The following is a 24316-nucleotide window of genomic DNA, read 5'->3' on the forward strand; positions in this document are numbered from 1 at the left end:
CTTTGCGAGCCGTCCTGAAAGACTCTCTCGATAATGTTAAATTGTACAGTGTCTGGGAGGAAGTGGTGGCGCTGGGAGTCGGGGATAGTTCAGCCTGTTCTCGATCCTGAGCCAATTTCATGCTCGTATCCACATATTGCAAGCGCCTTCCCTTCGTGTCCAAGTGGGATTAGTTTTGACTCGCCGAGGCTCAGTCTCTGAATGTTGACCTTGAAATGTAGAGCACCCTCCACCCCCTTCTATATCAAAACACATTTGGAATTTCACATTTAGCATTTTCATGAAGCAATAAAAAAGAGAAACCATTGGCTCTCAGATGACACGACCAGGCCGGGATTTCATTTCTGCCTCTCTATTTTCGGATCGACCGCATTTCCTGTCAAGCCTTCAAAATGCCCTGAGGATAAAACAGAAACTAGGAATGGCCATCAGCTGTCTTTCTTTACAACTGGTGGAAATCAATGGGCCGGCTGCTTCGGGACATATGACTCTCACGCTGCGGACACTCTTATCACTGTGAGCAGAGAAACTGAAGATGGGTGGATGGAGCTGTGGACTCGCCCTCTGTGGGAGAAGTTGTGCTTTATTGACGACTGAGGAAAACATGCTAAAATACACTAGAAGCCTTTTATTGAAATGCAGTTTGTAATTGCAGAGTTGTGTGTTCCACCTGTGAAAGGTGCTGAAATGTTTGTTCTACTAATCCAGTCCAGGTATTGTTGGAGGGATCCATCCCCACCACCTCTTCTGGTATGTGTCCCCTTCAATATACTGCGGAAACGACGTTCAAAACCCTGACTCGGTTTCCTAACCCTGAAACCATGCAACACACACACACACACACACACACACACACACACACACACACACACACACACACACACACACACACACACACACACACACACACACACACCATTTGCTCACATCACGGACCACCGGACTGCTGCGCTCGCTGCCCTCATCTCAGGCGTGCATGTTGCGTTCCTTGGGGGCAGGTTTGGTGGTTGTGGTGGTGGTTGTGGACATTGAGGGGGAGTCTGAGCTGGCGGGCCGAGGGGGCCGGGGTTCGATCCCCCGGCTCTTCATGAAAGACAGCAGCTGGTCAGGGATCTCAGCCAGGACATCCTTAGCCAAGCGGGCCATGCTCAGGACCTGGTTCCCCGACCGGTCGATGTAGTCCCGGAAAGGAACGAACTGGATGGGAGGAGGACAAATAGATGGTGGTCACAACAGGGACATTGTTCTAAATTAGTGTTTTGCCTCGTACTTGTTGGTGTGCAGTTGAACATCTGTTTGGTGGGGCATCTGAATACATTTAAAGTTACTACGAGGAACTTTAATTTTGTGTTAATCTTTGGCGGTCCCTGTGGATAAAAGTGGGAGTGAAGGAGTTTCTGGTGAGCCTGCATGATGTCATCTGTTTTTTTCAAGGATCCGACCCGGCGGCACCGGTGGCACCGATGACACGTATTAAAAATAATATATAGAAACAGACCATCTTCTCTCTGATGATCTGGTTCACTTTTTGAGGTCATAGAGCAGTATTTTTCAACCTTTTTTGAGCCGCAGCACATTTTCGAAAAGAAAAAGATCCCACGGCACACCAGCAACCCAAAAAGATACAAAATGTCACACTGTAGCATAATACAGCATATATGGTAGGTAATTATTGCACTACCTACTGGCATGGAAGAGTATTTTTTATTTCTAGGCCAGCCACTATATTGCAGGCTTAGATGCTCAACAATGGAAAATGATTTGCGGCAACTTAATAATATTGTTTAGGACAGATAAAGTGAAATTGGACATTTTTCCACAGCGCACCAAACAATCTCTCACGGCACACTCTTGGCATGCCAGTGGTTGAAAATCACGGATATAGAGGATCAGGACTACATTGATTGATTTCATAACCAGTTTAAAGTTCCTTAGTATCTGAAATTAAATTAATCTTTAGGTTCCTTTCATTTGTGCATGGCAAGATAGAGGGGATATTTATGCTACTTTTAACAGATCATAAAATTCCCCATTATTTATAACAAAAACAAATAGTTCTGCTTTAAACTAAATGGGTCTTCTTGTCCAACACAAACAATATGCCAAGAACCGGATCAGATCAGAATTCATTAAAAAAAACTTCTCAAGCTGTCGATGCAGTCTTTTTAAAAACCTTTGGTTATCATTTGGATGCTGCGGTGTCACTGAGACAGTTCTATGTGCTACAGGTTGTAATTGAACAAAATCAACTCCATGCAGATGTTTGCTGGTCATTTATAACCGTTGCGTACGCACAAAAACACTTCCCACGCAAACGTTGTGAGCACTGTAAGGCCTGTGAGGACTGTGTGAGGACTGTGAGGACTGTGAGGACTGTAAGGACTGTGAGGACTGTGAGGACTGTGATGATTGTGATGACTGTGAGGACTGTGAGCATTCTAAGGACTGTGAGGACAGTGAGGACTGTAAGGACTGTGAGGACAGTGAGGACTGTGATGATTGTGAGGACTGTGAGGACTGTGAGGACTGTATGAGGACTGTGTGAGGACACTGAGGACTGTGTGAGGAATATGAGGACTTTAAGACTGTGAGGACTGTAAGGACTATGAGGACTGCGAGGACTGTGAGGACTGTGTGAGGACTGTGTGAGGACTGTAAGGACTGTGAGGACAGTGTGAGGACTGAGAGGACAGTGAGGACTGTGTGAGGACTGTGATGACTATGAGGACTGTAAGGACTGTGAGAACTGTGAGGACTGTGATCACTATGAGGACTATGAGGACTGTGAGGACTGTGTGAGGACTGTATGAGGACTGTGTGAGGACACTGAGGACTGTGTGAGGAATATGAGGACTTTAAGACTGTGAGGACTGTAAGGACTATGAGGACTGTGAGGACTGCGAGGACTGTGAGGACTGTGTGAGGACTGTGAGGACTTTAAGGACTATGAGAACTGTGAGGACTGTACTGACTGTGAGGACTGCGTAGATGGAAGAAATGGGAGTGAACGAGTGTTCCTCCTCTCGGTAGTCTCTGTGATTCACCGTAAAGACCCACTGATCAGCAGCTCATCTCTATGCATCAACATTCATGAGGTGCTTTGCATTGATGAGCGTTTATGGTTGAATGTGGGCGTGTAGAGGGCGGGGTGTGAGGCTGAACCAGCTGCGCACATGTACAGGTTGATTTGGAATTCATAAAAGGAAATAGCTCACTGGCAGGCGCATGCAAGCTTTTATGAATCTGAATATTTTTTTGCCTTATGTGCATTTCCGCAAACACTTAGTGTGGCTCCGACGAACTGTTTCATAAATGAGACCCCAGAACTGTGACAGGGCAGTGTGTGCGTGGAATGAGCTTTACCTGGACGATGTCTCTCTCAGCAAAGCGTCCCCTGGAGGACACCCTGACCTCATCCCCGTCCAGCTCCTCCATTGCTGCAGACAACAAACACATCATTTAAACTGTTTAGGGAGGGTTTGAATCAGGAAACGATTTTGTTGGATCATTTCTATTGTATGATGAATTTGATTAGTTTCTCGTTCTATTCTATTCGTCCTATTCTGGGGATGTGAACTGTGTCCCTGTCATGTTTCCACTGCTCAGGTCGTACTTACTATATGTGAGTCCACAGCTAGTGTGGTTCCTTATTCCATCCTTTCTTTTCTTCACACAAAATCTCAGTCATTAGCGGAATTCATTACAAAACCAACAGCACCAAGAACTTGGGCTGTCTGACTAACTTGACTCACTTCCAGTGTAAACAAAGCAAATCACGTCTCACAGGACAAACGTCACAGGGACATTATTCATTGTTGGGTTTATTCCTCTCGTACCAATCCTCTAAACTGCTTTTAGACAACGCTGATAACAAACAGGTTAAAATGCTGTATGTTAGCACGCACAGGGCTCATGGCTGCGTCTTATCTAAGGGAAGGCGGCACAGAAGCAAATCCATGCATTCCATTAATAAAAAACAGACAATTGAAACAGTCTGCATGAAAAGTGTTTCTCCTCATAGTTACAGGACAACCCGATGTCTATGATGTCTCGAACCGAGATCAGAGTGAAGACCCAGCTACTGACCACGCAGCCGTCCTCGGGGACTAATACAGAGTTCAGAGTAAAGATAGGTTAGCGGCCCCTCTGTACCACATCTGTTCCCTGCTGCTCTCCAAGTGCAGAAAGGAAACAATCACTTATTTTGTAATCCAACCTCATTAGATGTATACAGGCCACAGGGAGGAAGGGAAGGTAAAGTTCCTGACTGAAAAACCCCCAGAGGAATGCATACAGTCTATTTATAGTTTCCTATCAACAAAACAAATCAGATGAGCAAAGTGACAAACAAACCATGGCATTTTATCGAGAGGGACCCTTTCACATTTGAATTTCAAGGGGAAAAGCAAAAGGAAAGGATGCTGAGGGAGGGATGCTGATGGGAGACTGGTGAGGCTCCACATGGCACATGGAGATGGCCAGATGGTGGTCGGAAGCAGCGGGCAAAAAAAGGAGAAGAAGAGGAGGAATCATTTGACATGCTTGTATCAGAGAGGAAATAGGAAACGAGCAGATAGAGGGACAAAAACATGAAAGGACAGAAGAGATGGAATAGAAATGAACTCAGAAGATGTTAAAAGAAAGTGTGTGTGTGTGTGTGTGTGTGTGTGTGTGTGTGTGTGTGTGTGTGTGTGTGTGTGTGTGTGTGTGTGTGTCTGTGTGTCTGTAGAGAGACTGAGTCCGATAGAGACCCTTCTGCTGCCCTGAATACCATATGACACGTGTGTCTGCATATAGACTCACAGTTCATCACACACACACACACACACACACACACACACACACACACACACACACACACACACACACACACACACACACACACACACACACACACACACACAACCTCTCTATATGTGTTTGTAGATCACATGGGGCGACTTGGAGATTCTTTATGATGCCTAATTGTCGGATTATTAGTGATAGTTTTGTTTCATCAACACTCATTATCTAATATACTAGAATTCATTGTCTTTTTGGATTAAGACTACGTTTCCCATGAACCCCGTTGCTTTTCCTCTTATCCCTGAAGACGACGCACGTATAAAGGTTGGTATAGAAGGATCCAAAATGGACTTTCAATCTCAAATTCATTCAAATTCCGTCACTTCGTAGCCCTTTATCGTGCAAGTATCCATTTATGGGCATTTCCCTCACAAAGTATTTCAATGAGTGCCCTATAAAGGGAAGAATTATCGCCTCGACCAACCAGTCATATTGCATCACTCCATCATTTTATCCTGTTTGACATTTCTGTGAAATTGTCAGCTGTAGCACTTTAATTCTTGAGTGATGGTCTTTTGTGAGGTCACAGAGACCTTTGACCACCAAATTACAATTAATTCATCCTGGTATCCAAGTGGACCTTTGTGCCAGATGTAATACATTTCACTCAAGATATTGCGTGTTGCATTACTTGAGATATTGCTCTCTCAAGAATAGGTTGGTTGTAAGGTCACGGTGACATCACTCACAATCACCAAATTGGAGTCCAGTTGGGCGTTTGAAGAAATATCCTCCAGGCTTTCCCTGAGACATTGCATTCCCGAGGATGAGACGGACAGACAGATGGACAACCCCATAAAAAGTCAGGAGATCACCAAAGCTACTACAAGTCATACTAAGGGGAGCATGAATGTCTGAACCAAATGTCATGGCAACCCATCAACTACAGGTTGAGACATTTCATTTAAAACCACAATGCCAACCTCATAGTGACGCTAGATGAAGCGGGAAGGAAAAGTCTGGGTTATCACTAAAGTTATAACGATGCATCAAGTGGGAACCATGATCTTCTAAACTAAATGTTAAAAGGGTGTTAATCTACATTTTTCTTCACTGTGAACAAATCTCATGAAAAGGACCAAATCACATCAAATATCTATTTCTTCCAATACACAAATCTTTAAAAACAACGCATGAATATATTTAGTTTCTTTAAAAAAATGTTAAAGCTTTGTAACTTCCTAAAACATCTGGCCACTGTAGTTTTTTTTTACAAACATTACTCAAACTGCAGTAAATAATGCATTTGTTTAAGTGACTATTTTCAACGGCGGATTAATGCACATTTGGTGCTTAGTGAAAGAAGATATACACATGTACTTTGATACACACACAACACTTGTTAGTAGATGGTTTTGGCCTTTTCATGACATTTTAAATAACAATTATAGTGTGTCATCAGCCTTATTCTCATATATCTGTCATATTCATTGAATGTGCTGTTATGTTGTTCATTCTGGACACATGACATCTATTGCTTCTGTCCATCCGGGGAGAGGGATCCTCCTCTGTTGCTCTCCTGAAGGTTTCTTCCTTTTTTCCTTGTGAAAGGTTTTTCCTGATCCGATGTGAGGTCCCGGGACTCGACAACATGTCGTATGTGTACAGATTGTAAAGCCCTCCGAGGCAAATTTCAGATTTTGGGCATTACAAAATAAACTGAATTCTTTAATGAAATCCATATTAAAATCACAGGGTGTTTCAATGTAGCATAAACAACTTGTTTTTATCCTGTATGTTCTACCCCCTTTAACTGCACATAAAGAAAGTAAATCACACGGACAAAACATGTTGTATACTGTAATTTATGGGTGTGGCAGCTGTTATATGCCTTCTAAAAGGCACCAGCATACAGGAAATTACATCTACTCTGTGAAAAGATTTCTGGCGGGGAACCCCCAGCCTCCCGTTAGACTGATCCACCCACATTTACAATAATACTCCCCCCATGCTGTAAATGTCAGAATATATTAAGCGCTGTCGGTCAGATGTGTTCCTTACTGTGTCTTGATGTGTATTTCATACTTTTCATTTCTTATAGTTCAAAGGAATACGTCCTTGATGTTGAATATTCCTGAACGATTAAAATTTCCCACAGGCATCAACAAAAGTGAATCTAATCTTCTGTCATCTTCAAACGTTATGTGAATAAAAGACACATTTGTGGTACCTTTTCCAAATGTATCCTAAAATATGTATGAATTGTATTTTTAGCAGCGTGGGAAGAAAAGCAGTGGAGCTTGATGGGGGGATTGAAACAAGCCGGAGCAGAAGGAGTTATGATACATTTTGATTTAACAAGGCTGATCCCCCATACGGTGCCCCAGACTGGGCTCTGCCTGGGTGGAGGAAGGGCTAAGGGATGTACAGAGGTCTGCTCAACCAGGAAACAGACCTGGGAAAGAAAAACAATTATAAAAAAAAGCAGCTGAATACATTTCGAGCGCCAAACCCAGCGAGACCGACCTCCACTTGATGTACTGCATCCTCTTTTGGCGAGAGACGTGTCTCGCTTTTCAAGCATCACAGAGCGGAAATCGGGCACACGTCAAAGAATCTCTGTGTTGACATCTTTTGCTGGGGCCCTGCCTGGCACTGACAGAAGGCGAGTACAAGGGTTATCAAAGACGATGCACCAAACACAGCAGCTCTCGCCCAGGTCTGGGACTGAAGCCACGTGAACCCAGAACTCAGTGATTCAACCGCTGACTGATTCATCTATAAATGTGTGCTCACCCCATGCTGGGCTTCCTCTTCCTTGCCACACTCTTTCAGTCCCATCATCTCCGCTTTAATTTCTCTCTCTCTCTCTGTCACACACAGCGTTGACCTCTGACCCCAGCCTTAGCCCTGCACACTGAATAATAGGTCCCAACGGGGGGCCTCCCCCCGTGCTACCCTTCTTCATCTGGTAATTTTATTCAAATCATTTTGCCAATTACCTTTGACAGAGACACCTGTGCATTTCAATGGAGTGAGTTTTTTTATTCGGCTGTTCTGTACAGCAGACTAAACTTAACATCAAGAACTGGTCTCAGCACGGATCTGAGTGCCTTGCTGGGTGATCTGGAGATGGATTAAGCAGCTGCTTAATTTTAGAGCGTGTCTCTAAAAACCTTGATCCTGCGATATAATATTCTGTTCGAAAAGGGCAATGTAACGTGACACAAAATGAAGTAGGGCTGCTGGATGGGATGGGGCATTAATAATCTCTTTGTGAAAATTGGAGGTTAAATTCAACATAGTTATGAATGAGGATTAAAGCTGCAACATAATGTGCATTCCTTCCTAATGCAACATTTTTGCAAAGACAATTATTTAAGTGTTTTCAGCCCAGCGTTGTTTACATACTAGCTAACGGTCTTCTTCTTGGCCGTGTCCCTGCCACCTGTTGATCAGTGGAATAGTGAGAAAACATTGTGGGACTGTGTATCGCATCCCTTGTGTGTGCATGTGTGCATTCTTGTGCACGACATGAACAAAGCGGAGGACCACTTGTAGAAAACCAGCATCGCAGTGCTACGATGAAACTCCACTGGGAAAATTACCCACCGGGATAATCTGGAACCTTGCTAGAATTAGCAACAGGACTAAGAGTGGAGAACGAAAAAACTAAATAGACAAATGGATATATACAGTATATTCTACTGGAAGAAACTACCATCATTGCAACATGTTAACGCAGGGGTCACTAATATACCTTTGTATCCTAACTGGATAGATAATTGAGAATAATAAACACTTTAACGGAGTGCTTCTATTTTATTTTAACTGGCACAGTTTCTTTTAGCCTTTGCGTTGTAAATCGTGTCATGTGATGCTACTCGGCCAATCAAACATGTGTATTCTGATATGTGCTGCAACTCCAGTGACATTAGGCTCGTTGGTTAGAGCTGCGCCTCGCCTGGAATCCAGGGGAGAGCAGGAGACGTTGACAAAAAAGTGCAATCAAGTCGGACAGTTTTCAGCTGCTTTCAAAGTATACACAGGAAGTCACAGAAAAAAGTACTTCCTGTTAGTTCCGAACTTTTGTTTACTTGTAGTTTACAGATCCCGTTTGGATTTATTATATGTGTTTATAATATATATATATATATATATATATATATATATATATATATATATATATATATATATATATATATATATATGTAGAAATGAGTGTGTAGCTGCATCCTTTGGTATTTTTATGTCTGCCTGTGAAATACATTACTACTGGTTTAGATATGTGTTATGAAAATAAGATTTTGTATTATCAACCACACAAGATGTGTTTTTAGATTAAACATGAGACGAATAGTCAATAATCAAGGGTTAAGTATTACAACTACACATAAAATAAGGATTTCATACAACACGTGGTGTTTGCTGTCAGATCTAAGAGCCAATCAGCTCTCTGATGTGGCGACAGCCAGGCGTTTCCCATCATGCACTGGGCCACGCAGCCGTTGGAAAGCAACTGCAGAGTATCGTTGACCACGTGTGCATGACGTCAGAGCAAGTCGGGAGCAAGTCGAACACAAATCTAACCGGCATGCATTGCGCGCCGATCGCCGCCGATCGATTCTGCGCAGAACTGGCTCATCTCAAACGAGCCTATTTAAACGCATAGGAGAAAGAGAGACAACAATAGGAGAAGAAGGTGAGTGAGAAGTTCTTTCACATGTCGTTCTCCAAGAAGAGGAATGTTGACAGCGAGATCAGGGCCATTAAAATGGAGAGACCCTTATAGGTTCAAAACCCGTGTGTCTCATATGATCAGAGAAGATGAAGATAATATGGTAATATTATGATAATATGAAGCTCCACTACGAGACAATTCACAAATCTTGAGACCAAATGTACCGACTCACATCTGAAATGAAGGCACAGAAAATAAACTAAGGGCCCAATATGATCAGAATCCGAACACATTAATGAACTGTCCAACAATGCTGCTAACAGGGAGAAGAATAGAGCTGAAACAAGAGGCTTTAATAACCGCAGATAAAGTCCTTTCACACAATTGACTCTATTTAGAAGATGCAAATATAATATCTTGACTCTTTGGATTGACATCACTTCACACCCGAATGAACTAAATTATGATGATGATGACAATGATGATGACAATTATTTTTTCTTTTCTTCTGTTATGTATTTTATTTATCCAGCCCTCATTTTACTTGAATCCAGTTCAATATCAAATATGGCAATATATTGTTGAATTATTATTTAATTAAACTTTTTTTTATTTTATTTGACAGTCAGTTGTTGACTACATACTTATTGTAAGTCGCTTTGGATAAAAGCGTCAGCTAAATGAAATGTAATGCAATGTACAGACGTTAATACACTGTAGGCTACTTCAATGCATATGGGACTAAATCATAGAACAAGTTAAATGTTGTTGCGATGTTCTGGACTGTTGATGAGGAAATTCTCTCTACTGGACCTCGGTGAACATTAATTGAGACTTTACTTGTGTATTTCCATTTTTTGCTACTTTACACTTCCCCTTCACTACATCTCAGAGGTCAATATTGTACTTTTAGTTACTTTACAGTTTTCCATCCCCTTCCGGTCCAGTGAAAACTACCTATCTCTAGATGTGTTGAATGTTTGTGATAAACTGAAGTGTTTCCTTTGAGTGTTGAAAAAATCCTCAGATTTCTTCAGCTCAATACATTCTTTAAAAAGGCTCTTGGATCAGCAGTTTTTCTTTTTCTTTTTAGAGATACAAGGTTCTCACAGGACAACAAAGCTACAAACATTCAATGATCTTATAGAATATGATGCACTGCTGTAGAATAAACTAGCCAACAGGATACAAAGGAGCTCCATTTCAACAAACACATTAATGCAGCAGGAATATTAATCCAGAAGCATCAGATATAACAGTAATTACGCTAACAGGGTACATTTTACTGCACAATGAGCAGTTTTACATTTTTTTAATAATGGTTACATTCTTTTAGCTCAGTAGGGTTTTGAATGCAGGGCTTTTACTTGTAGTGGAGTATTTTATTTTTTACTTATGTAAAGGAACTGAATATTTCCTTGAACTACATATCAAGCTTGTGGAGATGTTCTAGTTTGAATAGAAGGATTTCTCAGCCAGATGGAGATGTCTAAAATGAAGAGAGGCTTTGGGGAAATATAAACAGTGTGTATCTACCAGGACTTTTACATTCAGTGAAAAATAAAGACAATTTGGCAAATTTCCATCTCTCTCATCACAAATTGATCATCTGTCTGTCTGAGCAGTAGAGGTCTGAAAGCATTTTTAAAAACTACATATCATGGAGCTCTTAGCTTTGCACTACAGCCCTGAGTGACATAAAAGTGTAAATGTCACGGCAACCATTTAAACACCATCAGTTCCTTCTCTCCCACGGAAAATGGGCCTCATTCACAAGAAAAGCTCTTACTCGATGCACAAAATAAGTGCACACGGAAAATTACCCACAGATCCAGCCAATGTTGTTCTCATCACCGGTCATGGATTTTGGCCGTCTACATCTTTTTTTAAACCAGTGAGCAAAAGTGACCATATTTGGACTGCAGAGGAGTGACTAAGAGATGCTGTAAACGGCTCTGGCAGTGACCTGTCAATCACACTAAGCATCGCTCCAAAAGCATACACTGCTTTACGGTCTATTTGATTGTAAATGGACCCTAATTTACAAAATGAACATCATACTGTATTGAAGAAGACTTGAAACTAGGGATTAAGACCATACACTCATGTTTACAATGTGTACTGAGATAATCTGGAACTGAACATCAACAAAACAACAAAAGAACTTCTGGTGGACTTCCATAAAAACAAGGCAGAGCGATTATCAGTGGCCGCCAACAACCAGTGGATCATTTCAAATTCCTCGGGGCGACAAAGCTTACCAAAGACTATTCCTATTCAAGAGGGCTTAGGAGATTTCGATTGTCAAAGGTTGTTACAGAGCGGTAATAGAAAGTGTGCTCACCTTCTCAGTAACTGCATGCTATGGCCATTCTACAGCCCGTGAGGAAAAAAAAAAAGCTCATGACAGAGTTGTCCGTTCAGCCTAAAAAATAATTGGAGAGGTTCGAACCGAGAAGTATTAGGACAAGAACATCATTCTGAAGCACACAGATCTCACTTGAACCTTTCATGCAGGTACCTATCTGCTTTTCATTATTAATTAACAGGTTGGGTTTTCCAGTGAGATGTGTTTTTTCGTTTTTTTGCAGCTGACATGTTCTGTCTGTCCGTGGCTTACCACAATCTCCTGGATGACCGACTGATACCACAGGCGTGTAAATGGGTGGTGGGTGAGGGTGTACGTGCAGCAGAAGCTTTGAGAGGCTTACATTTGCATGTGCGTCTGAATTATTTCAATAACGCAGCAACACAGGGGGCAAAACAAAGAAATGTCTCCTCGATTGTTTTTGGCTGAGGTGACGAAATCTGGAATGCATTCTATCTTTTGTTCTCAAACGTATTCGCCAGCTCTTAACTGACCTGACCACACACACACACACACACACACACACACACACACACACACACACACACACACACACACACACACACACACACACACACACACACACACTTACCATCAAACTCAGCAGGACCCACTCCTACTATGATGATAGACATGGGCAGGGAGGCTGCCTGTGGAGACAACACAGGAGGGGTGTGAGCCAGTCGAATGTTACCCCACAAAAATACTGTGCATGTCATGCTTGAATGTCTAGTATATACACACGCTGGAGTACAAAATAAATACTTTTAGAACATTTCCCACTGTTTCTTTGTACAAAGAGTCTGTTGTTCTGCTTTTGTTGTATGTTCATCATCAAAATGATGGCAGTAGAAGGAAATATGAAGGAATATTCCTTCATATTGCAAGAAATATGAAGAATCAGGTTTGAGTTGGCACGGCCATGTGACCACCTGCAGGGTCTGCAAAGACTTGAAAAGTGCAGCTCACCTTTTCCACAAGCCTCCTAAGAAAAAAATCATATGTAGCATGAAGCTGGGCTCAAATGTTAATCTCTGCAAAAGCATGGTTTCTTATTGCTCCAGTTTTCTTGCTCACAATGTACAATGTGCAAACCATAAGATGTTTTACTCTTTACTTTAGTGCTGTTTTGACCTGATTATGATCAGAGATTAACCAAACGTAGAACTGTGATTAGAGTTGTTCCCACAGAGTATAGCAGTATCCATTTTCAGTTAGGATTTAGATCCTGTTTTTATCACATGCCTCCACGGTTAACGGAGAATCAAAAAACAGGGGAAATGATTTGATGAAATCATGTAAATGGGGGCCGCTTTTAAACAGCAAAACTATATTGAAACATTAGTTTACACACTGTCACTCAACTGCAGTATAATCCAAGTCTCAAATATCCAGTTGTACTGAACAAACACATGCATCTTCTCTAAAACCATACTATTTAAACCTTTCCGTTTTAATATACAATGCGATTCTTCGTAACACAAGATGAGTAAAACGTTTACAAATGGTCAGTTTGTGTGTTAATTTGTCCTTTAAATTCATGCTGAACCCATCCATGAGGTGTCCTCACACACAGCTGCTGTGTGCAGCGTTGTGTCCACTCACATTGACCACAGCCTCTTTGGTCTGAGCCATGTCCGAGATGACGCCATCAGTGATCATCAGCAGCACGAAGTACTGGGAGCCGTCAGTCACCTCTGCAGCACACCTACAATCAGAACAAACACACACAAAGAAGTTAGGGGAACTGATCTATGGTGCGTAGTCAAAGTTCAGAAGAACATCGCGTTTCTGTTGTGGCGGTTCAAAGCGTTGAGAGCAATGTGTATTTGTTCATTCGTTTGATGCATTCCTCTGCTTGACTTTGCGCTACTCATGTTGATTTTCTTATGATCACTGTAGCCAAAAGTCATTACATTTGCAGACCTTTTTTTTGCGACAAACTGGTTCAATGTCCCCCAATTACAATACCATAGGCAAGAATTCAAGCTTTAGTGCACATAAAGAGTTATGGCTTTGCTTTTAAGCAATTGCTGGACTTCCTGGCTCTCACTGAGACTTGGATCACACCAGACAACACATCTACCCCTGGTGCTCTGATGACACCCAACTGATCCTCTCGTTATCCCAATCGGAAACACAGCACAAATCTCTGCCTGTCTGACTGACATCTCTCAGTGGACGTCCACACACCACCTGGAAATTAACCCTGACAAGGAAAAGGCTCTCCCACCCACGATCTAACTATTACCTTCAACAACTCAGTGTTGGCCCCGACCCTGACTGCCACGAGTCTCGGTGTGACACTCGACAGTGGACTCTCCCTGACTGCTAACATTACCGAAACAACACGTTCCTGTAGGTTCATGCTGTACAACATCAGGAGAATGCATCTCCTTCTCACCAAGAAGGCGGCACAGTTTCTCGTACAGGCTCTGATCATCTCGCACCTTGACTACTGCAACTCCCTCCTGGCAGGTCTACCTGCTAGTGCCATCCGACCTCTGCAGCTCATCCAGAATGCAGCAGCTCGACTGGTCTTTAACCTCCCCAAATTCACCCACACTTAAATGGCACTTACTTATAGCGGCTGGTCGGCAATGCACTCAGCTGTGTTAATGGACTGAACTTTTCCAATCTTCCGACCACTCAAAGCGCTTTAACACTACATTTCATCGTTCACCCATTCACACACTGATGGCAGTGGCTACCATGCAAGGTGCCACCTGCCCATCAGGAATATCTAAACATTCATACCCATTCACTCACTGTAGGAACAGCCAACGGGAGAAATCTGGGGTTTAGTGTCTTGCCCAAGGACACATCGACATGGACAGGCTGCTAGGACGACCTGCTCTACCACCACCCTTAGTGGCCCCTACTGGCCCAGGGCCGGTTAAGAGTAGTGAGTGATGAGTCAGCAGGCAGTAAATGGCAGTAAAAAACAGGCAAAAAGAAAGTGTGAGTCACCGCAAGCCCGTTGTTATGCAGTTTGCTGCAGCGGGGTGCCAAATTAGCCTTGGACAGACACGGAGGAGCACACTCATGGAAGCACGCACGCACACGACCAATTGCATGATCCCCCCGACGGAGATAATTAAACCTAAGTTGGGAGTTTATTTTAAAAAGACACTCTGCAGGTAACGAATGGAAACTGACACGTCGACCCGGACTATGGTCACCAAGAGCGCCACAGTTTGAAGCGTAGGCCCATTGAGCAACTTTTCAACTAATGATCCTGCGAGGTCTATGCATCAGCGCCCACTGTTTCAGGTATCCCAGTGCTTATGTCAATCTAAACACAATGTTCTAGCAACTGAGCGACCTCGTTTCAAAGGAACCTTTCTCCTCGCTTGAATCATTCTCAGTGAATGTGTACCCTGTAAAGGTTCGACAGACGGGGCTACCTGCTGATTTGCTGAAAGAAGTGGGCTCCATACCGTTCCTCTGAGCTTTTGAATGGTTGGACGTCATGCTCTGCAGGTAATTGTACAACCATCAGACACTAGGGTGGCTTTCTGCAGGTCTTTCAGTATGTGTATTGAAATGTTAAACTGATGCACACTTAAAAGTGGATGCAGAATCCCCGCCAGCACAGGCTTCTCGTGATTTAGTCCACATAAACCAGCCTTGTATAATAGAAAAGTTTGGTTCTTCATTGGTGTGTGTGTGTGTGTGTGTGTGTTTGTGTTTGTGTGCGTGCGTGTGTGTTTGTGTGCGTGCGTGTGTGTGTGTGTGTGTGTGTGTGTGTTTGTGTGTGTGTGTTGCTGGTAATGCAGGGATCCCAGCAGGGAGGAGGAAGACCTGCTGTCTGACTCACTGTTTGATTGGCTCACTCTCAGTCTGGCCCGAGGCAGAGAGCAGGCAAAATGGCAAACTGTCTCTCTCTCTTTGCGCCTTCCTGTCTGCTGTATTACTCCATGTCTGTCCTCGTGTCTGTCTCCGTCCCTCATGTTTTCTCTATTTTACACCCTCTCTCTCTTTCTCTGTCTCGGCAGAACAACGGGACGATGTATCAGCAGGTGAAATGGGAACAGATCTCCCTGTTACCTCTCCAACTTAGGCACCGCGGCAATCCTCCCTGTCACCGCAGGTATCCTTTAGCAGCCAATGCCTTTTTAGGTTGTGCCTTCTTTCTCTTTATGGGAGTGGCTCTTATCTTGTAAATGCTTCTAGCACAGGAGTATTGTACAGCTTTACTGGAAAGAGAGACACTCCAAAACAACAAAACTCTGATTTAAGGACAAACCTGCTCACCACTGATCCACAGTCGCCCACAACTGGTGTATCCATCCTATTGATAGGCTCCTTAAACAAATAAATACATGTACCGATAAAGCCGGTCCCAGAACTGATATAATGGACTAACAGAAGCATGCGTCTTTACGATATTCAGTGTTGCCGAACTTGTATTTAATGCATTTAGTGCAGGTTTCAGTTTGTTTCTGAATAAATGCTACAGCGGCTCAACACCCAAGTAAAGTTTCACGCTTCCTAACAAAAGTGAGCATCAGTAGAGTCTCCATGCTGCTTCGAGAGCGGCAGCAGGGACGCTGAACAAGGCAGAGACACAGTCACTTTAGTGTGTGTGAGTGGTTTCTATGCTGACTGTTTGATTCATACTTATATGTTCCTATTGGGCCTCTGGTGTGTTTGATGTTATTTAGAAGGTAAACGTGACTGAAACTGAATGGAGTACTGGAGTATTTGTACACATTTAATTGAAGTTAAGTCACAATGATTTAATCACATGCGGACAAGTTCTAACACTAATTCTACTGTGATTAAATGTGTTTACAGTTCAGCAGCTAAATACAGATTCATGTTATTCATCTCATTTCACAAAGATATTATGCCATATGTTGACTGATTCCAGTGTTGTGTTGGTCAAACTATAGAATGATGTATTGCTTGTGTTTAATGAGTAATAATACAGAAGATAAGGAACCAAAATAAATCACATCACAAATCGCAATAGTGGTGTGAAAAGTCACGGTGAGATTGTTTTCATTGTTAAGCAACGTTTAATAATCTTCAGGTGGCAGATGGCACTTTGCATGATAGCGCCTGCCATCAGTGTATGAATGGGTGTGAATGGGTGAATGATGACATGTAGTGTTAAAAGGTTTTGAGTGGTCGGAAGACGAGAAAGGTTTGATACAAGTACAGTCCATTTACCATTTGAAAAGAATGATGTGTGAAGTCACATGATCATCTTCTACACAACGTGTAGATTTGATGGTACACGCTGGTCTAGTTATGTCGAACTTATTGTTTGATTATGTCACAAATTGGTTGAGTATTATTCATCCCCCAACCATGAACTCAACCACAATGCTGAGCCTTCAGTTCTGCCAAACAAGGGGAAACAAAAAGTAGACTCTTTAAATCCGGGTGGTGTTTGTGAGTGTGGGCTGGTTAGGTGTTCCAAGTTAAAACATAAATAGTTTTTTCAGAAACCGTCACAGATAAACGGTCCAGCTTTTCTGCCCACAAAGACACATTGTGGCATCAGGCAACACACAAGCGCGCAGAGACAAAAAGTTGGACCGAAGAAGCAGTAAAAACAATCCAATATGCGTAAACACGCACCTGCTGTTGGAGAGGAGCAGCGTACTTTTCATTGGCTGCGAAAATATGATCCTTGTTCCAAAATGTTAATGCAAATAGCAAGAGTTGTTGCATGTGGCCGTGTATATTTATGTGTATATAGATTATACTGTGCATCTTCCTCCTCCTCCTCCTCTTTCCTTGTCTTTATCGCTACTCTAGACCTCTCACGGTGATTACAACGAAAAAAGGAAGAGGTGGATGAAGAGGAGGAGGAATGAACAGGAAGTGCTGGACCAACAAAAGTAAGGATTTAATGAAGAAGAAGAGGATGAGCCAGAGTGGAAGTGGTGAGAGCGGATGAAACAGGGATGTAGGGACAGCGAGTCAGAGTTATTGGAGAGGGAGGATAGATGGAGTCGTCAAAATGAAAATAAAAAGGTGCATTTGATGATCACAAAGCAAAAAGTATCTGGAGACACAGGGATGACAGAAAAAAGTGCGAGGACACAGAGCCAGGAAATAAAGTTTGGGAGATTTGAAGCTCTTGAGCCCACAGCTGAACAACACAACTGCTACACTCCATGTGATTATGTAACCGCAATCACACGCAACGGGGACGTAATAAATAATGGATTCATGTGGAGCTAAAAATACAGTAGCAGGTAATAACCAGCCAAAATCCACTAAAAACTTAGCACCGGCTGTACTCCAATAAAGTTGTATTGGTGAAATTGAATTTGTGTTTAAACAACGGCTCAAAGGATAACGTGCTGCAGGGTTCAGCAGGAAGGTTTGATCATTTATTCATATTGATGTTATTGGAAGCACTGACAGTGTGGGGATAATAAAGTGTGATGCAACTTGTGAAATGTAAAACAAAGTGACAAAAGGTAAAAAAAATCTAAAGAAATCCTAAAAAATTAAATGGAAATGCTACCCGAGCAGAGTGAAGTCATTTGTAATGCATGTGACTGTGTTAGGAGGACCCACTGGCTAGCTAATGGCCGCCGCTCTGCAATGCGCTTCTACGACAGTTACCACTGACAGCGACGCCGCTACACATGTTGTCATCCCGGAAACGTAGCGACACAACATTGTTTATCAAATTAAATAAATGGAAAATGGCAAATATATAACTTTACTTATTCTAACCATGGTCTTTTTGTGGTCATTTATTGTCTCTTTGTGATTGTTCTGTGTCTCTTCGCTGTCACTTTAAACTGTGGCTCTGGTTCTGTACCCCATACGCATGTCCAGTAAACAAGCCATTATAGTCTTTGAATAAGTTTTGTTTCTCTTTGTGGACATGTTATGTCTCTTTGAAGTTGTTTTGTTTCTCTTTGTGGTCATTGTGTGTCTCTTTGAAGTTGTTTTGTTTCTCTTTGTGGTCATTGTGTGTCTCTTTGAAGTTGTTTGTTTCTCTTTGTGGTCATTTAGCGTATCTTTGAAGTTGTTTTATATCTCTTTGAAGTTGTTTCGCGTCTCTTTGAAGTTGATTTGTATCCGTTTGTGGTCCCTTATTTATCTATTTGTGGTCATTTTACGATTCTTTCTCGTGGTTTTGCAAGAAATGTGATCAGTCACTTCACAATGAGGCTTTGGTCCAGGGGCCCCTGGGCCTGTATCCCGGAGGCCTTTTCAGTGAACCATCAATGATACTAATAAGCATGAGGAAAACGACCCATCAACTATCTGGCAGGGGGCGGGGGGGCAATCTGATTTTGTTAGTGTAAAGGCACACACCGCAGGCACAGCTAAGGGAACCATTTGGTGTTAAATTTCTTGCCCAAGGACACGTCTGTATGGACCGGCGTAGCCAACGATTAAATGGTCGATACTCTGATTGAAGGACAACCTGCTCAACTACTGAGCCACAGTCGCCCCACAGGGTTCAATGACAATGATTTTTACATGATTATGAATAGTCGCCTTCCCAAAACAAAAATGTGCTTGCCATTTTAAAACTATACACATCTGAGATTCAGAGTTACTCCGATGTGTCATCCGAGAAAGAGTTGAAACCCCCAGCCGTAAAAACCACCAGAGCTCTGTGTAGGTGATCTAAAGGGGTTGGCATATTTTACAGAGCAGGGTATCATTAACCTTTATGGTGACACTGACATGCTCTATGGGGAGCACCCTGAGTGCCTTTGTGTCCGAAACCCTGCTCTGAAAAAACAACACTGGAATGAAATACAGCTTTCTGCTGGAAGCAACAATGTTTGTGGTAATCTGCGCTGTCTGAGATGTTCATAACAGGAGCTCTGTGTTAATCGTATCAAAACAGGCTCCAATTATAAGAAAAGCTCTACTTTAGGTCAAAAACTCCACAGGGAACCTTTAACTCTGTAATAGGGGTGTGGCACAAAGCTATCAGTATATGTTCCTTTTACAAAATCATCTGTACATGATGATCATTTTGTAAAAAAGAATAAAAACATCTTTAGTTTAGCTGCCTACAAAACATACAAAATAGCATTTACAATATAATATTTCAACCATATACCTAAATGACTCGTAATAATGATAATGATTGGTATTTGAACCCCACCTTCAAACAATAAAAAAAGCAATCAAAAACTGAGGCACAATGCCATTACTGGCCTGGATGGACAATATTGCATTTTAGGTTATTTTAGGTTGTGTATTACAATGGGGGAAACTAGAATGTAATAAAAGTGTTGCATCGACTAGAACACTAGATAGTTTTTGTTAGTTGTATTAAAAACCTTTGTTTATGAATGCAAATACAATCATCTCTGTGCAACCAGATTGATGTATCTAACTTTAAAATGTATAAAATCCTCTGTATGTGTCAAGTATTGAGTGGCAGGTCAGAGAACAGACTTTGCCTCCCTGAGGCTACTTAAACCAGAGAAGGGAGGCCTTTAAGAAAAAGGGAGGCCTTTAAAAACTTGGCCAGTTGTGGCTTCTCATTAAAGCATGGGGAGTTTGAGCTGACTGTAATGGACTCTCTAAGCCACTTATTATGAGTTTTATGGTTGTGGGGGAACCTCGCTGAAGAGTAAATAGTCCTCTGAGAGGGGATGTGGGGATGGAAATGTTGGTAGTGGACGAAAGGAAAGGGCAGTTTAAATTGAAGGTAAATATAATCTGAAAGTAATGGAAATGTAAAATGTACGCAGCGATTTCTCCATAAAAACAGGGATGATTGACTGACAGTTTCTGTGAGTTGCTCTGCGAGTCTTTCGCTTCCTGCCGCAGAGTCGCCTCGTGCATAAACAGCTGCCTTCCCATGATGCCACAGGATAAGTGACACATGCATAGGAAACTTATGGAAATGTGCAGATTTTATGTATGAGCGACATTATGCATGAGTATGTTTATGTAAAGGTGTGTGTGTGAGTGTATGTGAGTGCCTGTGTGTGTGTTCGAGATTATGTGACATATGGTACACACAATAGACGTGTCTCTTTCAGCATGTGTGTGTGTGTGTGTGTGTGTGTGTGTGTGTGTGTGTGTGTGTGTGTGTGTGTGTGTGTGTGTGTGTGTGTGTGTATATCTCTCACCGAGCCACCTGGCTGATGACGGGAGCGAAGTTGGTCGGGCCGTACAGCTGAACAGTTCTCAGGCTCTGGAAGTAGGCCTCCAGTACCCCCTCGATGCCCACACAGTTTGGGTTTTCTGTGTTGGAGTTCTGCAAGAAGAGAAAAGTCAGTATGTAAAAGAAAATTAAATAAATACATAGAACCTATTGAAAGGAAATCAATAAATATTCCTTATCATGGCATGATAAACTCTATTTCTCCATACAGCATGACCCGGCCTAATATCTCATATATTTCATGGTATCAGGCCAAACCACAGTTGCTGGCTCCACTGGCATGTTTGTGCTTGCTTTTTGATAACCAGTCACATCTCTCTAGTACTGGGTACCGCCAGAACCGCCTGAATTCTTTGTGGCATGGATTCTACAAGGAGCTGAAAACATTCCTTAGAGATTGTGGTTCTTGTTAACATGATGATCTCACGCAGTTGCTGCAGATTTTTAGGCTGCATATTAAAGGGTCGGGAACAGGGGGAATAAAACAAAAAGACATGCCCTCGTTCCCGAGCCAAGGACAAATCACCTCTTCACATGGGTGTTCCTGACGTGGACCAAAGAGGATTGTCAAGATGGACTGGAGATGGTCGGTGTAGATACCACCAACGTCTCATGGCCAAAGCAACCACTATTGCTGCTCTTTAAATGTTCCCAAATGGACATCATCTGCAGGTGCTCAGTGAATTTCACAGAGCTGCATTCACTGTATCTAGCAAACCACACATTGCCAGGTTTACAACAGCCGTGTCAATCCAAAATAAAGAGATTAATCTGCGATTTAACTGCAGTAAACGGATCAAATGGATGCCGGAATAACGCTTGTCTTCATAATTATCTACTAGTATAGTAGATAGTGTGTCAACCTGCTGAGAAGCTCTTTGATCTTCTTCTGCAGTGAAAAACAAGATGCATTGTCGAAGAGAAGGATGTTGCATCTCCAAAAGGGAGGAATTGACACGTTACCGTATCATTTTTTTAATACAAATCCCGCATTAGTGTCTTCAGATTCTTCTTCTCACTGCACACCACACATCCATCCATTCACTCACAAAATACTGTTTCAATCCAGACTGACGTCAACGATGCTTTGAGAGGCTGCAGGTTTATCTGGAAACACGCTTCAGTCTGTCCTTCTGAAGAATAAAGAACCTCCTTGATAATATTAACGCTCTCTTACTTCCATGTAGACGAACAAGGAGTTCCTGTCTAACACATGAGATGTGATAAACTTAGGGGCCACAGAATGGGCACAAAACTCCATCACACTTGTGAATTTAAAAAATAACGGACCAGGTTGATCATTAGTCTTGCAGAGGTCCCAGTATTCTTCTCAAATAGTGAGTAATACCGTAATAATAAAGTTTCCATGAGCACATTTAGTTGTTGTGTTCGGAGCTGTTACACCACCGTTCACAAAGAGTGCCGGAATCCTAATCCGCCGCATTTTCGTATTTTCACTGCGTCGGCACTTCAGACGCCGCTTGAATGGAATTATCGCACAGCGGGACACGGAGGCAGCTTATGTGTTTGTTTACCACAGAGGAGGTCTTACTGGTATTCAGATTGCAGAGGAACATTGCTGTGCTGAACAAAGTGACTACAGCGTGCCTCCATCCTCAGGACATTAAATATTATTCGCTGCTGCATGTCAACCACATTCTGTCAACCACATTCTGCTATTTGCATCGTTTTTTTAAACATCGCGTGTCCAACTTTCTCTGGCAGCGACCCTGATGCGCCAGCTGTTGAAGGCCCATCATCTTCTCTTTTTCAAAGGAGGGATCCCGCTCACGCTTTGTGGCTTTTTTTATTATCTCCCCTCCAAGATCACTTTCTAATTATTTCCCCCCTGAGACTGGAGTTTTTGTTTTATATTATGGATTTCTTTAATAGTATCAAAAACCGACTCAAAAGACACAGTTAATTAAGCCCTAACAGAGGAGCTGCCCGGTAGAAAATGTAACTCTACTATCACAAATATTAGAACTACTGTCCTTGTGAGGGAAAGACCGCTTCAAGGTACATTTACTCTTAATTTATTGCAAATGTGAGCCATTTAAAGTTCTTTTTTAGTAGTTAATATATACAAGTGCTGCTTCACTTTCTCACGTTATGTAATACAAACAGTCTACTTCTGCACATGTTGTGTTCTCTTTTTTTTCTGAGGATCCGTCCTACGCCAAGATACTGGAAGTTTACATTCGATGAACTCTAGGCGCGGCGTTTTTCCGAACAATAGATTCCTAATTAGAGTTGCCTTAGCATGACTCGCCTGCGAGATTTGTCACGCCGGTGTGAACTCTAATTGGGAAAGCTGATTGAGCGGCCGCTCACGTGGAAAGCAGCAAAGTCATACAGAGTGATGAATCTAGACGAGCCGGAAGCCGATGCTCGCGCCCACCACTACGTTCTGACTGGGTGGGAGCCAGGAGGATCATGGGATTTGACAAACTTGATTGAAAACGACAGTTTCAGGTCGGAGAAGAAGAAGAAAAATCCTCCTGGCCCCTAATGAAAGACCCGAGGCGTGTCATTGAGATCTTTACACCCATGTGAGAAGATCTGGCCACTTTATTGTCTTCTTAAGACTAATCTCATCCTGCAGCCCTGGAACCTTATTTTCTTTTTTTAACGTTCGTCTCTCACCCACTTTTCTCCTCGCTTCCTCTGAAGTAACTGTCCAGGAGCATTTAGCTGAAAGGAAACTCACAGTAGCTTAGGCTAAACAACCTCGTTGCTGCTTTGTATAAATATGGCTGGTTGAAGGGCCCTTTAGATAATTCAAACTTGCCCTAAATACGTTGTTTAATGAACATATTGTAAAAATAGGATTTTTCCACTTGCCCATCAGGATTCTAACTATCATTCATACAACATTCACACACCGTAGAACAGCTACAGGAGCAACTTGGGGTTGAGTGCCTTGCCCAAGGACACATCGACATGGGCTAGCAGAGCCGGGGATCGAACCACCGATCCTCTGATTGAAGGATGACCCTGCTCTAACACTGAGCCACAGTCGCCTACAAGTAATTTGATTAAGCAAACATATTTAGAAGAATGCGCTCTAAAAAACCTAATTTGAAATAACAAAGGGCCTGAAAAATGCAGGGCCAACGGAAACCACCATCATGTTAGTTTACATTGTGCTTTAGGAGAGCATTGTGCCAAACCAACTTGCCATTGATCAAACCACTGCAACCTATTTGTTGTTTGTGTCAGATTTTAAAACATTTGCTCCAGGTATTCTTGAGATATTGTGTTCACGAGAACTGGACAACATAATGCGTGAACACTTTATAATAACTACACACTATTTAACATCAGAAAAGCATGAGTAAACACTTAATTCAAAAAGCATTGT

General features: G+C 42.4%; 1 protein-coding gene across 1 annotated transcript in view; it reads right to left on the reverse strand.

The window, feature by feature from the left end:
* Positions 1 to 966: 966 nt before the first annotated feature.
* Positions 967 to 24316, reverse strand: part of LOC306737094 (copine-9-like) — a gene marked incomplete at both ends in the record, with an annotated part of 123782 nt that continues 100432 nt past the window's right edge. The window contains 5 exons of the mRNA XM_079218797.1: positions 967 to 1197; positions 3364 to 3437; positions 12427 to 12484; positions 13440 to 13542; positions 20918 to 21045. Coding sequence (XP_079074923.1) covers positions 967 to 1197; positions 3364 to 3437; positions 12427 to 12484; positions 13440 to 13542; positions 20918 to 21045 — 594 coding nt within the window. The remainder of the gene's footprint in view (positions 1198 to 3363; positions 3438 to 12426; positions 12485 to 13439; positions 13543 to 20917; positions 21046 to 24316) is intronic.

The sequence above is a fragment of the Taurulus bubalis genome (assembly GCF_910589615.1).
Source record: "Taurulus bubalis genome assembly, chromosome: 5".
Lineage (NCBI taxonomy): Eukaryota > Metazoa > Chordata > Actinopteri > Perciformes > Cottidae > Taurulus > Taurulus bubalis.